This window comes from Bufo gargarizans, chromosome 10 (assembly GCF_014858855.1).
Source record: "Bufo gargarizans isolate SCDJY-AF-19 chromosome 10, ASM1485885v1, whole genome shotgun sequence".
NCBI lineage: Eukaryota > Metazoa > Chordata > Amphibia > Anura > Bufonidae > Bufo > Bufo gargarizans.
Window position 1 is genome coordinate 113,429,160 of NC_058089.1, and position 16,709 is coordinate 113,445,868.

General features: G+C 45.2%; 1 protein-coding gene across 1 annotated transcript in view; it reads left to right on the forward strand.

Moving 5' to 3' along the window:
• LOC122920107 (neural-cadherin-like) overlaps positions 1–11,962 on the forward strand; it is a 62,082-nt gene extending 50,120 nt beyond the window's left edge. Inside the window, exons 22-30 of the mRNA XM_044269316.1 lie at positions 4,143–4,270; positions 5,255–5,369; positions 5,684–5,834; positions 5,961–6,127; positions 7,532–7,790; positions 7,889–7,975; positions 10,373–10,527; positions 11,543–11,674; positions 11,762–11,962. Coding sequence (XP_044125251.1) covers positions 4,143–4,270; positions 5,255–5,369; positions 5,684–5,834; positions 5,961–6,127; positions 7,532–7,790; positions 7,889–7,975; positions 10,373–10,527; positions 11,543–11,674; positions 11,762–11,962 — 1,395 coding nt within the window. The remainder of the gene's footprint in view (positions 1–4,142; positions 4,271–5,254; positions 5,370–5,683; positions 5,835–5,960; positions 6,128–7,531; positions 7,791–7,888; positions 7,976–10,372; positions 10,528–11,542; positions 11,675–11,761) is intronic.
• Positions 11,963–16,709: the final 4,747 nt, after the last annotated feature.

Genomic DNA, 16,709 nt, shown 5'->3' on the forward strand with positions numbered 1-16,709 from the left:
AAATCTGATTGCAGCAGCTTAACAAGTTGCTAACGGGAAATACAATTCCGTTAAATCTCTTTTTAGCATATTCGCATGCAAATGTCTCTCTGAAAGTGTGAGGGGGGCGGGAAAGCAAAAGACGGAAATGTCTCGGAGCCTCCAAATTGTAATCAGAACTTCAGCATGTTTTCTTTTTCACCATATTTTGCCTCTAGGTGTCACTGTGCATCGCAGTTCTATGGATCAATGTGTCAGCTCACTCTGCGCACTTTCCAGGGTGATGGATTCGCCTCTTTTCCTCCAGTCCGATTGTGCGCTGAAAACCACCTTTCTATAGAATTTATAACTGATGTTCCGGATGGGATTGTGCTGTATCATGGACCTCTGTCTAGTCCGTCCCCAGGAAGTTTAGAGTATTTCGTATCCATTGGTAGGTCTATATGTAGTCACGTGTCATATAGTATGGTATGTATGCATACACCCAGGGTTGGACTGGCCCACCAGAGTACCAGAGTACGGTGGGCCCAGTCTAGGAAGCCATAATGGGCCCAAAGGTCCAAGAGAAATATGGCATTGGGAGCTGCCTTTTGAGCTAATCACCGTCATTTAGGGTCTATGTCTTAGGTTTTGAATCAATTGGATTTTATTGATTATATAAGGATTGGGCCCAGGGAGTCATTTCATATGGTGGGCCCACAAAATCCCATATCACACCTTAGCGCACACTACACGTCTCATGTAACCTGCGCTTGACGGATAAACGTCCGGTTCTAGGTGCTTTTAAAGGGGTTATACAGGAAAAGATATTTATGACTTATCCTCAGGATAGGTCATCCATATCAGATCTGTGGTGGAGCGACCTCCAGGAGGCCTACAGATCACTTGTTAGATGATTGCCTATCCTGGGGATAAGTCATCATTATCTTTTGCAGGATAACCCCTTTTAATGGATTTTGCAAGACACATTTATAGCTTCTACTGAGTTCAATGAAAGCTGTATATATTCCTATGCACTGAGCTCCCTCTAGTGGTGGCTGAAGGGAAGCAGAGGATATAATGCTGTTATAGGGAGAAGATTTCTGTATTTACCCCCAGTATACCTACATTGAGAAACCTGGTGATCGGACTGACTGCCACATTGATAAAGCACTTGATCTGATTTTCCCTGACACAGAAGCTGGGGAACATGGGAGAAAGCATGATTTTTTTTAATGAAAAGATCTCTCTGCAAATCCAAAAAAATAAAAATTTGTCAGAAATCCCACTCGGGGCCCATCCAAAGTTTTGATATTTTGTGTAGTAACCTAAAAAACGATGCCTCCGGTGACCTCTGCGGGGAGAATATGGATGCGAGAAGCCTGGTTCTGTTCAGGATTCCATTGACTAATAGCTTAGATTTGAATTTTCTCTTCTTGTGTATTGTGAAGCTATAGCTCAGGGCGTCCCCAGCCTGAAGATTGGACAGGATGATGATTACCTCCATTTACAACTTCCTGGCCAAGTGAATGTAACCAATGGAAAGTGGCATCGGGTCGACGTGAGAATGAAGAAGAAGGTCGGGATCTGCTTCATTATACTGAATATTGTGCATTACAGTCATGTGAAAAAATTAGGACGCCCTTTGAAAGCATGTGTTTTTTTGTAACATTTTTAATAAAAGGTTATTTCATCTCCGTTTCAACAATACAGAGAGATTAAAGTAATCCGACTAAACAAAGAAAACTGAAGAAAAGTATTTTCAAGATCTTCTGTAAATGTCATTCTACAAAAATGCCTATTCTAACTGAGGAAAAAGATAGGACACCCTTGCCCCTAATAGCGAGTGTTACCTCCTTTGGCTGAAATAACTGCAGTGAGACGGTTCTTGTAGCCATCTACCAGTCTTCGACATCGGTCTGAGGAAATTTTACCCCACTCCTCAATGCAGAACTTTTTCAGCTGTGAGATGTTTGAGGGGTTTCTTGCACGTACAGCCCTTTTCAAGTCACCCCACAGCATCTCAATGGGATTCAAATCTGGACTTTGACTTGGCCATTCCAGGACTCTCCATTTCTTCTTTTTCAGCCAATCTTTGGTTGATTTACTAGTATGTTTTGGGTCATTGTCATGTTGCATGGTCCAGTTCCGCTTCAGCTTTAATTTTCTAACTGATGGTCTCACATGTTCTTCAAGCACCTTCTGATACACAGTAGAATTCATCGTGGATTCTATGATGGTGAGCTGACCAGGTCCTGCTGCAGCAAAGCAGCCCCAAACCATGACACTTCCACCTCCATGCTTCACAGTTGGTATGAGGTTCTTTTCTTGGAATGCTGTGTTTGGTTTACGCCAAACATGTCCTCTGCTGTTGTGTCCAAATAATTCAATTTTGGACTCATCTGTCCAAAGAACATTATTCCAGAAGTCCTGGTCTTTGTCAACTTTATCTCTGGCAAATGTCAGTCTGGCCTCGATGTTTCTCTTGGAAAGCAAAGGTTTCCTCCTTGCACACCTCCCATGCAAGTTAAACTTGTACAGTCTCTTTCTGATTGTAGAGGCATGTACTTCTACATCAACAGTAGCCAGAGCCTGCTGTAGTTCTCGAGATGACACTTTAGGGTTTTTGGAGACCTCTTTTAGCATCTTGCGGTCTGCTCTTGGGGTGAACTTGCTGGGGCGACCAGTCCTGGGCATGTTGGCAGTTGTTTTGAAAGCCCTCCACTTGTAGACTATCTTCCGGACAGTGGAATGGCTGATTTCAAAATCTTTTGAGATCTTTTTAAATCCCTTCCCAGACTCATAGGCTGCTACAATCTTTTTTCTGAAGTCCTCTGACAGCTCTTTTGCTCTCACCATGGTGCTCACTCTCACTTCAACAGTCAGGAGCACACCAAACTAAATGTCTGAGGTTTAAATAGGGCAAGCCTCATTCAACATGCAGAGTAACGATCTACTAATTATGTGCACCTGGTGTGATATACCTGTGTGAGATCTGAGCCAATTTAAGAGGGAATACATGTGAGGGTGTCCTATCTTTTTCCTCAGTTAGAATAGGCATTTTTGTAGAATGACATTTACAGAAGATCTGGAAAAGACTTTTCTTCAGTTTTCTTTGTTTAGTTGGATTACTTTAATCTCTCTGTATTGTTGAAACGGAGATGAAATAACCTTTTATTAAAAATGTTACAAAAAACCACATGCTTTCAAAGGGTGTCCTAATTTTTTCACATGACTGTATATTCACGACTTCTTATATTGGATTGATATATGTGTGTTTTACGTTCCAGCCTTACTTGGCCTTTTGTACAGTGTTGTATAGGGCAGTGGTCTCCAACCGGTAGCCCTCCAGCTATTGAAACACTACAACTCTCAGCATGCCCTGACAGCTGTACGGTTTGCAACAACTGGAGACCGCTGGTGTAGAGTACTTTAGCTATAAGGTACTAAAGATCTACTGGGTTCAGATGTCTTAAAGGGGTTTGCTGAGTGTTTAATGCTGATGGCCTAACCTCAGGATAGGACACCCCTATGTGATAGGTGGGGCTCCGACATCTGGCACCCCGGCTGATCAGCTCTTTAAAGAGGCTGCGGTGCTCCGGTGAGTACTGTGGTCTCCTTGCAGCGCCGTACATTGTATAGTGGCTGTGCTTGGTATTGCAGCTGAGGCCCGTTTACTTGAATGGGACTAAGCTGCGTTTAGGTCATGTGACCGATAAATGTGACGTCACTGGCCTAAGAAGAGGCTGCAGCGCTCACTGGAGAGCCTCGGCCTCTTCAAACAACCGATCAGCAGGGGTGTCAGGAGTCGGACCCCCACTGATTAGATACTGATGACCGATCCTGAGGATAGGTCATCAGTATTAAACCTTCCGACAACCCCTTTAAAGAGGAACACCAGATAATCTGCTTTCCTTGCTGGTGGTCTAGTTGCTTGTAGTTTTGGATTTTCTGTCCTTGATGTAATGGAAATCGGCTCCATGTATCGCTGGGCTTGTATGATGTATATAGTGTAACAGTCAGAATGTGCTTGTACATAGCAGGCATTCTAAACAAGCACAGCAGCAGTGTAAAGCATGAAGAAGTAAAATAGCCTGGGAGGCAGCATGGGCATTCTGATTAGATTGTGGAATTCACACTAAATGCATTGTTTCATTTTAGTTTGGTTCTATTATTTCTTGCAGGAAGTAACATTCACCCTGGACCGCTGCGATGCTGCCATTATCGTTGAGAAGGAGGGAATCGGCAAGAGGCTATTATCAGAGGATCGGACGGGATGTGAAGTTGGAGGAGTGATGACCAAGGAGTGGAGGTGATGCATGCATACACCACTAGGTATTGTGTGGTCTATGCCTATCACACTCTAGAATATTATATAAAATGCACTACAAATGTCCTGTAGCTGTCACGGGTGAAGTTGCAGATAGCTGGAACTTATAAATAAACGACCGACTGGCTTGATCCCAAACTAAGGAGCATATAGGTGAGCCCTTTAAAACCCTAAGAGCTCTCCCTGACTGCTAAGCACATGCAAGGGTCTCAATGGTAGACAATTGCATGCCCACGTATCTAAGACTGTGTGACACCTGAAAACCCTATAATAGTGAGGGGACATGACCACCGGCTCCCTGCACTTAATACGGACGGAGTCAGGGTCACCTAGAATCAAGCCAGCAAGGAAACACAATAAAGGAAAAGACTTATCTGAGCAAACAGCAGCAGCAGCAGAAGCCTCTAGCAGTGAACACTTCATCCAGGAAGTAGTATAAACCGCAAAGTGAGGCAGTATGGGAAGGAATATAAAGGAAGACGATTAGTCTAAATAAGTGACACCTGGCAGAAGGAAAGGAGATGACAAAGTGAAACCAAAACAAAGAACTTCATACAAGAGGTAGAGAAGAACGTCTGTCAGACCTTCTCACAGAACTGACGGTGACAGTAGCCCTTGGCTGACACATGTCTGGTGCTATCTGGGTTTAATGGGTTACACAAGACATGCTATTAAAGAACTGGGCGCCCATCAGATCCCATCCCCTTCTCTATGGGTGGAGTAAATCAGCATACATCTCCGCCTTTAATGTAAACGTTGCGTTTTACGGGGTGTTGATGGGTAGCAGCTGCACCCAGGCCCTGAGAGAGCCCGAAGACCCCTCAGTCATATAAATGGCACCTGGTAGGCGACAGATTTTTTGCATTAGAGTCCAGGAGCCGCAAGTTCCACAGATTACGGGGGCAACATCATTAATATCATCACAACATCAGATATGAATTATGCAATTTTATTTTGTCTTTAAAGGGTGTGGAATCCCCATCATGTTCTCTGGTTGGGGGGGATTAGAGCATCGTCTCCTCTGGACTCCACGCAGACACATTTCAAGGGATGTCTCCGCAATCTCACAGTTAACAAGGAGGTCAGTGACAACCTGTGGTGTGTACAGTATCAGGACGCCAGAATTGTCAGCTTCCTCGAGCACTGGGTTTGACGCCAGATTACAACTTGCATTATCAAATGTATAATGTGCCTCCATATTGCTATATATATATATAACATATATCGGGGTCAGATTAATGTTAAGTAATGGAGTCACAGATGTAGCAGAGCTGAAGCTGTGTTGCAGTTCTATGTAAAAAGACACAAAACATGGAGACGTGCCACATGACCCTGCTGGAAGCTGATGTCTTGACAGTCATACATCACATTAAATCTGGAATTCTCCTTATCTAGATGTATGATCTCGGGGCCCCTATAGAGTCTGTCGGCAGCTCCGCCGGCTGCGCGGCTTGTGATGCCATGAGCTCTGCCTCCTGTGAGACTAGATCTCCGTGCACTGCAGAGTTTGGTGCCTCCAGCTCCAGTCAACAGGAATGTGAAAAAGGTATCGATGTCCAATGCTGATCAATGCGGCAGGTTGCAATAAGATTTCATCAACGTAGCACCTCTCCACGGCTGGGGAAACTCTGCCTTCTTAACTCTCACATCTCCTGGTTTCCTGTTCCCTCAGACGCTGCAGAATACTTCTTCCAGTCCGGAAGCTTCATCCAGTATAAATTCTCCCATGCGCTTCATTCACAAAGGACGCATTTCCAGACCATGGTGAGAACGCGTCAGCCCAACAGCATTATCCTGAGCGTGTCCTCACAAGACCAAACCGAATACATCATCCTGCAGGTAAGAGGGGGTCGCCTGGAGCAGGTGGACAAAGAAATGTCAATGATAGCCACTGCAACAGCGTCAAACCCTCTAAATTGGTGGTATTGAGTGGATTGTGTAGAGTACGAAACGGCTAGCTGCTAGGGTTGATTGAGCACCAAAGTGCTCGGGTGCTCGAGTAGAACACTTTGCGATGCTCTGGTGCTCTACAGAGAACCCGAGTACAATGGAAGTCAATGGGAGAAACAGAGCATTAAACCAGGCACCCCCTGCTCTGAAGAAGGGAGGGTGCCGGGTCCCACTGAGGTCTATCACAGTGAGGGAATCCCCCAATGTGAGACCGCAGCTTAGGAGTCCCTGTTCTGACTCCATATTTGGAGTCAGTGCTTGGGGACACCCAGTGTATTCAAATCTAATTAAGCCTCTATTTCTTCAAAAGTTTCTGCCGGGATTTGAACTCGCAACCTTCTACATTAGAGGCAAGGACTTTAACCAATCAGCTATAAAGCTGAATGATAAACTATGTCAGAATAACCTCATAGTAGTTTGTCATGTAGTAAATATTCCTATACAGCAGAAGTATCATTTCATATTTCGGTGCAGGTTAACATGTAGCTGTATAGCGTAGTGGTTAAAGTTCTTGGCTCTAATGTAGAAGGTTGTGAGTTCAAATCCCAGCAGAAACGTTTCAGAATTAGAGGCTAAATGGGGATTGGTTCCAGATTTTTCTAACAATTGACGTCATTACCAGTAATAAAAATGGGATATATATACTTGTGTCCATCCATTTGCTTGTTGTCAGTGAATGAAGACATTCTTGTTTACATTCGAAAAACGAAAAATAAATTAACCAATCTTGGCATCATTTTTAGCACACAGGTGAGGGTTTATTACATTGTAAAGATGCAGGTAAGAGCAGGAGATTTCTGTTGATGCTGGGATGATTTCACAGAGGATTGCTTGCATTTTACATTGTGTACTGTAACAAACTCTTGATTCTGGGCAGTTCCCAGTCACTGACAGCAAGCAGAAATCTTGAAGGGAATTAAAGGGTTTTCTTTTCTGAGACTTCTATATTGATGATCCATCCTCAGAAAAGGTCAACAATATCAAATTGATGGGGGCCCAACACCTGGCACCCCGACGATCAGTGAACGGAGCGGGAAGCAGAGGGTTCTGTCCAATGTGTCGTAGCCGGTGCGGGGTACTGAGCTCTCCTTCTGGCTCCATCCACTGTATAGTTTCCAGCACTGGTAGCTACCTGAAATGGGGGTGGAGGTTGTCGTACCCCCTATATCGGGGCTAAGTCCTCAATATCTAAGTGCTAAAAAAAACCTTTCAGACTAAACAATACGGCCATTGTGTATCTTGAGAGTAGACAGACGTCTTCTTCAGGTTCCCACGATATCCTGTACTCCTCAGGTAACACATGGGATGCTTGCGGTGTCCTATAATATCGGTGATGGAGATTTTGTAGTTCGACTTCCCAATCACAGGGTCGATTCTGGGGAATGGCAGGAGATCGCTCTGGAGAGGATGCAGAATGAATTCTCTTTACGTGTGAACGGAGGGGGGGAGCGCAGAGAGATCACAGCGGCACATGGGACGTACAAAGAGATTAAGGTGGATCCCAGCAGCATCGTTCTTGGAAGTGGCAACCTCCAAGCCCTCAGCTTTCAAGGTAAACGGCCCAAGGGATTCATAAAGAGCCCTATTGGTAACCAGCATTTCCTAGAAAGTCTCCCCTTAATGTACGGTATTTCTTCTCAATGTCAATAGGCTGCATAAAGGAGGCAAAGCTGAATAACTACAAGCTGCCAATGGAAAACCAGTCCAGCACGTCGGTATCCATTATTAGGAAGCACGGTATAAATAAAGGCTGTGTTTCTGAAGTTTGTAAAAGTCAGCCGTGTGATCGGGGATTTGTCTGTACAGACCAATGGATGATTCACGAATGCAGGTAAAATTTCGTAGATGTCTGGAGCTAAAAAATTCCCCAATAAATAGGCCAAATGGCAGCCCGGTACTTAACAAACCATCATCCTGAAGACACACCTATACCACATAGATCAGGCATCCTCAAAATGCGGCCCTCCAGATGTTGCAAAACTACAACTCCCACAATGCCCTGTTGTAGGCTGATACCTGTTCGGGCATGCTGGGAGTTGTAGTTTTGCAACAGCTGGAGGGCCGCAGTTTGAGGATGCCTGACATAGATGCTACAGGTAGCCATCCCATTAAGATACTGTTTAGCTGGAGGAACCAGATCTACTGTGAACAGAGACACGATTCAATGTGACAATATACTAACCTCCACTCTACCCCCTTCTTCTCCTGCGCAGCTGCCCCCCAGGAAACCTGTTAATGGAGAATACCACCGGCCAGTGGTGCCTGTACAGCGTCTGCATGCAGAGCCCTTGCAAGCATGGAACTTGTATCCCGCAGACGCAGGCTGAGTACACCTGCCTGTGTCCCCATGGGTATGGGGGCAGTAAATGTGAGGTCCTCCTGCATGGTCTGGACCCTGGATTAGGACTCAGCACCTTCCTCATCATCTGCATATGTTCTACAGCACTGATAGGTAAGAAAACTCTGTGGCTAATCCAGCCTGAACCTCCTAGCGGTGTCTGGTATTACCTTCCAGGTTTCTTATTTGTCAGGATGCTTGGTTGAGTGGCCCGATAAACCAGAGCATCCAACAGTCCAGCAACGGTCATAATATAGTTTAATGGCAGATGTAGTAACTCCCCATAAACCAAGGATGCACAACCTGCCCCTCAGGGGGCACAGGTGTCCTGCAATGGTATTCTTTATGGCCCCCAAACATCCGGATGCAATCGTACTTGTTTGTGCCTAGATAGTTCAGAAAGACACAGCTCGGCTTGAGCGAATCGACCTTAAAGAGGTTGTCGGGGCTTTTTCTATTGATGACCTATCCTCAGGATAGGTCATCAATATCAGACTGGCGTGGGTCCAACCCCCGGCCTCCGCCGATCAGCTGTTTGAGGAGATGTCTGGCGCAGTGCGCACGTGCCTTCTCTCTTCTTGCTCGCTGCTGTAGGTCTATGGGACTGCAGCAGCGGATAGGAAGAGAGAAACAAGACGGCGCGCGCACACTGTGCGCGCTATCTCCTCAAACAGCTGGATGTGCCAGGTGTCGGACCCCCGCCGATCTGATACTGATGACTTATCCTGAGGATAGGTCATCAATAGAAAAACAACAGGGACAACCCCTTTAAGTCGATTTATTCAAATACTTACATTTTAATGCTGTATCCGTACAGCATTAAAATGTATTGGTTCCGTGGAGCCAAAGTTCTTCTCCCCCGAAGTTGTGCAAGACTTCGGTTAACTCCTACTTTATGCATATCTTAGTATTGAAAAAACAATTTAAAATAGCAATCCGAAGTGGGCTTTGGTATCAAGGTACCAGCCAATACCAAAGCCCAGTTCGGATTGCTAATTTAAATAGTTTTGCAATACGCAGATATGCATACGGTAGGAATTAACCGAAGTCTTGCACAACTTCGGGGGAGAAGAACTTTGGCTCCACGGAGCCAATACATTTTAATGCTGTACGGCTACAGCATTAAAATGTGAGTATTTGAACGGAACGACTAATAGAGCGATGCAGAGAATGCAGCACCATCACTGGAGGTCAGCTCTGCTCTGTTCTTCCATCGCTTCAGGATGGAGGACACAAGTGAGCGCCCACTAGTGGCTGCTCATGTGTAACACCCATTTCAGAAAGAAGAGGAAGGATGAAGAGCAGGGCATACCATGAGAGCAAGGACGGGTACTAATGGCATGCTCTGGCTGGCATTAATAAGAGGGCACCGTGTGGCTGGTGGCGCTGCTGTAAGGAGAAAAGTGGGGCTGTATTTCAAGCAACTTAAGGGAGCACTGTGTGATGCCTAGTGCTGCCTTGAGGGCTGGTAATTCACCCATTGGTGCTCTGTGATCCCCACTGCCATGTAGTGCCCCTCCTGCCCTGAGCTAATGGTTGGCAGAAGAAGCTTGCCTCCGCTGCAGGTTACTGACTACATACAGTTTATATAAGTGGATTCTATTCTTGGTGTAAAATGAGCAGAATATAAAATAATGCACAGTGCCAGTCACAATGTCACAGAAAAGTATGCCTGCCAGTCACAATGTCACAGAAAAGTATGCCTGCCAGTCACAATGTCACATGCCCGCCAGCCACAATGTAACAATGCAGGGATGCGTGAAGTCCTGTCTCACCAGGGTTCCTGTCTCTTGCAGCGCTGATTGCAGGCGCCGTCCTCTTCTCTCACTGCAACAAGAAGAGGAGATTAAATGAAGGTGTCTATCATGTGTCTGCATACAAGGACGAGCCCGAAGACACCCGCCAAAATATCTTCCATTACAATGAAGAAGGAGGAGGGGAGGAGGACCAGGTGAGATTGGGTCTTCAGTCTATGTTCCTACAAAGCTGAGACGCATTCTGCTCCAACTGCAGAACGAGGGGGTGATTTTGGTTTGTGTTTCCCCACAGACTTTTACCTTTCCAGGGGTCTGTGAGCAGAGAGGGCAGAGGACCTGGGAGGTGTAAATACAATAGTAGAATTGATGCGAAGCTTTTGCATACACCAAAAAATATATAATAGAAATTAATCAATTAATTAAATCTCCCAAAAATACCGCTACTGAAAAATACAACTCGTTCTGCAAAGAACAAGCTCTGATACAGTCACAGTGACCAAAAAAAGTCATGGAAAAAAAAAAAACTTGGTCCTTAAGGGGTTATGCTTAAAATCTGTATTGTTGGGGAGTTAAAGGGGTTGTCCACTCTGGACCATCTCTTTTTGGGTTCCTTAATGATGATCAGAGAGTATCTCCTTGTAGGGACTCCAACCAATCAGCTGTAATCTGTAGGGGATACCAAAGTGTTCATTTTCCCTGCAGCGTCCCCACAGGAGAATTGCAGCATTACACATTGCAATCGGTGAGCTGTCTATGCAATGTATGGCTATTCCAGGTCCTCCACGAGGAGACGTTCTTTGTAATCGCCTTCCTCTCTAGCTAATAGATGAGGACCCTGAATTGGTGATGCTCCCCTATAATATAGGGCAGGGACGCCCAACCTGCGGCCCTCCATCGGTTGCAAAACTACAACTCCCAGCATGCCCAGACAGCCTACAGCAGGGCACGGTGGGAGTTGTAGTTTTACAACAGCTGGAGAGCCGCAGGTTGAGCGTCCCTGATATAGGGAGTGCTTTTAAATGAAGGACTCCATCATATGAATTAGTGGGTGGCTTTTTACCCATGAAAGGTGGGTCTGCATTTTTTTTCTTTTTGCACCAAAACCGGTTTTCAGAGCAGAAGGGTTAACAAAAGTTTCAGTCTTTCGCATTCAGAGTAAAAGTATGTGAGTTGCCAATCAGATTTAATTCTAATAACTGTTTACGGCAGGATGCATTCAGCATGACGGATCTCCAGCTGTCCCTTCGGAGCAGCCCGGCGCAGTCTCTCTGCAGGAGGATGAGGGAGCAGCATATAAATGGCCCCTTAAGCTGCGACTACGACATGTCTGACAGCCAGAAGGTAACGTCACATGTGCCAGCGCCAAAGAGACTGAGCTGTTCTTTTACCGGTGGAGATTTTGAGCAGTATTTCTATGACGTCTGTCAGGACGCTGCTTACATGCGCGCGTCATGCGACAGCTTAAAGGTATACGACACCGAGGGGACAGGGTCTCTTGCCGGAAGCCTCAGCACGCTGGCCTCGTCTGGACTCGACTCTGACTTGGAGTATGAAGAACTGAGAACATGGGGGCCAAAATTCAGCTATCTGTGTAAACTGTACTCGTACACGGAGGACGATGATCCATAGTGATGCGGATGGAAAGACATCGTGTCGCCGCCATGAATTGTCGGATCTGCACTGAAAAGACATCACTGCTGGGTCTTGCTATTGATGTTGTCACCCACGCTGGCAGCAATGCTCAGTCACCCACAGAGCTTACACTCAGTGCAATGTATACCGCCACCACACAAATCACTGTGAAGTTCTCTAGGACTTTTGTAATGTATGACACCCCCCCCCCCCCCACCTTCTTCTCCCATGGACCCTTTTCTAGTGATTAATTTTATGCACCCCTCTGTGACGTCCCTGTTAGATGTGGTCCGGAGATGAGACAAGGCTGGGGGTTATCCTGTGACTTTCGTCATGGATTTGGGGGTTTTGTGAGGAGGGCAGAGTAAAAGCAATATACTAATGCACCGCCTCACCTGGGGGAAATGACATAGAAGACAAGATGGCACAACTCTTACCGCCTGCAAATCAGTTCTCCATAGTGATACTGACATCTTACTGCATGGGGTGTACAGTGCAGCCCCCCCCCCCCCCCCCCTTCTGTAACGTGAAAATCCCAAAAAGTACCAAACCATTAAAGGGACACTCCAGGATAAAAGGAGGCAGCGGGGCTCCCGATCCCTTCTTCTCCAACAAATACAGTTTGGGGCTTTGGTCTTGAAAATATGCAGAAATAGAAAAATCAGGTTCCCTGTCTTCTTCTGACACCTCCCTCGAATTATTACCAAGAACTTTTTTTTTTTTGTATGTAAATGTGCCTTACTTTGTGCATGCGTGACCCACTACCAACCACCTCTTGACTTTTTTGCATTGAACTTTTTTGGGATATATGTAAAATGCAATTTTATAAATTTCCTATTGTGGCATCGATTGCTTCTGGACACGGATATGAATGGGGATGTTGAGAAAAAATAATAAAAAATAAATAAATGGAGATCAGCGTCATCTACTTCCATGTTGTCTTTTATATACCCGGTTGTGTGCTGCACTACAGGAGTAGCTGGGCAGTTACTGATCCAGAGGATCCTTTGAAAATGGATCCTATAGTACTGTAAAAGTCTATTAGTCCAAAATAAGATGGTGTGGAAATCTTGTCATGTGACTAAAGTAGTCCCTTATTCCAGATGAGCAGATAATCCAGCAGTGAAGCGCTGCCTATCAATATCCATGCTGAGACCCGAGGAGGAGTCGAAGGAATATAAAAAACATACAAAAAATCTCTCTCTCTCTTGGTTCTATATTGTTTCATTTTACCAATTAAAATGAAGAAATGCCAGAGCTCAGCCGTGTCCTCCCCTGTGCATGGCTGTAAGATAACTGGCTGCAGCAGGAGCCTCCCCCCTCTGGGGTTGTACAAAGAATGTTAAAGGGGGTTTTCGATATCTTAACTAATGACCTATCCTCTGGATAGGCCATCAGTATCTAATCTGTGGGGGTCTGACACCCGGGACCCCCACCGATCATCTGTTTGAGAAGGCACCGGCACTCAGCTCACAAAGCAGAACACCATATATTGCATAGCGGCGGTGCTTAGTTTCACAGCCCAGCTGCAATCACTTCAATGGGGCTGAGCTGTGCCTAGGCCATGTGACGGATGAACATGACGTCACATGTCCTAGGCTAAGCTGCAAGCCTTCTCAAACAGCGGATCGGCGGGGTTCTCAGGTGTCGGACCCCAGCGATCAAATATGGATGGGTTATCTGTTAAAAAACACAAAAAAAAACCAACAACTTAAGCCTATCCCTTTTTCTCAAGCGAGGGTTACTATATTCAATTGTCTTTGTCTCACAGTTCTGTTTTTTTTTGTTTACTTATACATTAAAATATGTAGCAACTAGGAAATAAAATACAGCCATTTATCTGGATTATCTATAGATTTCAGCCAAATTTATGAAGTGGAGCACAAAAATACCGCCACTCCCTGTAGCAGTGTGTCAGGAGGTGTTGTGTACTGATATATGGCACTTGCTTTGTTGGAGGGGGTTGGGTGTCGTTGGCCTTTAATATAATGCAGCAGTTTGTCTCCTACTACAAGGTATTTGATAACAAATATTAAAATAGTTTATGACTAAGTCCTTTAATCCCGGCGGCAGCAGGAAGCTGGCGGCTAATGCAGTTCTGCTCCAGTGGCTAGGATGGCCTGTTCTGCTTCCCGGCTAAAGCCTTCATAAATCCAGGTATTCTCATTACTTCCAGGCTGTGATTTAACAGTCATTACTTCCAGCTTCTGAGTAACAGGAAGGATGCAGATGACACCGGAGAACAGGGCAGCAGCTCTGACAACCACAGACAAAGGTGACAACCATCTTCTTCACTGTCTCATACATCAGTGTGGATACTGGATAATCAACATTTGTAAATTACCAGACTAGAGAGCCTTCCTTCTGCTGCAAGTTCTTCACAGGGCAGTATTATACTCCAGAGCTGAACTCCTGCATCCCAACATTAACTACTTGTTCATTACCCACACAGAACTAACTTCATGATCTGAATTTTGTACAATCCTCTATCATCGAAACCACATACCGTAGCTTATACATTATAGGAACTGCTAGTTGTCACCAATGTCCTGCTACTTCAAGCGGGTACGAAGGTCGCTCCACTTACCCTCCCTGAGTCTCATGCAAGTCCAGGGCTCTGGCAGCAAGCTACTCCACAACATCCTAAGGTTTAGCCCAAAGTCAAACTGGTTGGTAAACACAGTGGTTCCACACCCGCTGATTGTAATATTAGTCAAGAAACTTGTTGTCAAATATGCCTCCATTAACAATTAGCAGAATGGTGAGTGCAGCTCTGGAGTGAGTGCAATACAGAATCTAACGCATCATCAGTACAGGATAAGTAATGTATGTACACAGTGACTGCACCAGCAGAATAGTGAGTACAGCTCTGGGGTATAATACAGGATGTAAACTCAGGATCAGTACAGGATAAGTAATGTATGTACACAGTGACTGCACCAGCAGAATAGTGAGTGCAGCTCTGGAGTATAATAAAGGTTGTAACTCAGGATCAGTACAGGGTAAGTAATGTAATGTATGTACACAATGACTCCACCAGCAGAATAGTGAGTGCAGCTCTGGAGTGTAATACAGGATGTAACTCAGGGTCAGTACAGGATAAGTAATGTATGTACACAGTGACTGCACCAGCAGAATAGTGAATGCAGCTCTGAAGTATAATACAGGATGTAACTCCGGATCAGTACAGGATAAGTAATGCTATGTATGTACACAGTGACTCCACCAGCAGAATAGTGAGTGCAGCTCTGGAGTATAATAAAGGATTTAACTCAGGGTCAGTACAGGATAAGTAATGTATGTATACAGTGACTCCACCAGCAGAATAGTGAGTGCAGCTCTGGAGTATAATAAAGGATTTAACTCAGGGTCAGTACAGGATAAATGTTTACAGAGAGACTTACTTTCATGTGGATTTATTTTACATATAAAAAAAATGGTTTTCAAAGGAGAACCTGAATACCAGACACAATCTATGGATAAGAATGGTGCTCATATAACACCAGTAATCTTTGTAAAATATGTTCTGAATCTTTGTCTTTTTATTTTCCACCATTTATGTTCTTTGCTTGTTTCAGTGAATGAAAATGTTAGTTTTTTACATCTAAAGGCCTCATGCACATGTGCCTTCCGCAATTTGTGTAACGGAACAGGCGGCCCATTGTAGAAATGCCTATTCTTGTCCGCAAAACGGACAAGAATAGGACATGTTATTTTATTTTTTGCGGGACTATGCACGAGAGCCGCAAGAACTGCGGACCATAACAACGGCCGTGTGCATGAGGCCAAAGACTGAGAACCTGTCCAGGTCTGGATTTAAACTAGAATGTTCCGAAACAATGACAGCAAGCAAAGATTGTGAACATTCTGAGGAACAGGAATGAGAAGGCGCAGGCCATTATACAATGATTAAGCTTCATATAAACAGGACCGGCCCTTTAACTGGTTTCTGTTGAATATTTGATGTCATTCTGTGTCAATGGAAATGAAACAGCCAGAAAGTACAGAGCAGACATGAAAGTAAAGACAATGAGGTCACCACAGGTAACAAAGTATAGACCATACAAGAATATTACGGATGACCAGTGCGAACACTATACGGATGGGTTGTCTGTATGATCTATATACATTAACGCGGCACTTGTTTCCAAATGTCCATGATAATCGGGAATTTCCCAAGACTGAGCAGAGAAAACAAAGTGCTCATTGGGGGGGGGGGGGGGGGGGGACACAGAAGACTGTGGGTATAGCTGCTGCCACTAGGAGGTGACACTAGGTGAAAAAAGTGCTAGCTCCTCCTCTCAGCTATATCCCTCCTGCAGACACTGAGCTACTAAGGTTTAGCTTAGTGTCCATAGACGGCAGACATGTCTGCTTCCAGGTCTGCTGGGAATACAGGCAGTTCAAACCTCCAGTTACCCCACAGTCGAGAAGAAAGGGAGACCAGCGGGTCACCAAGCCTGCTGCTTGTTTCCTGCCTCTAGGGGAAAGGGAGGAACGGCAGATCATAAATCCAGAGTTACCCGTCAGCAGTCGCGTCACCTCACATGTAACTTCCAGCGTAGCTTCCCTCACCAAGGGGCAGCACAATAAAGGAGGTGACTAAGCTGAATCTGGGGCAGGAGACGTCGGAAGGTGAGTATTCCTCTGCCAGGCAATCACATTACCCTTAGGCCTCCTGCACACAACCGTTTTTCCCCCCCCGTTTACTGGCCGTTTTTTGCGGTCCGTATACGGAACCATT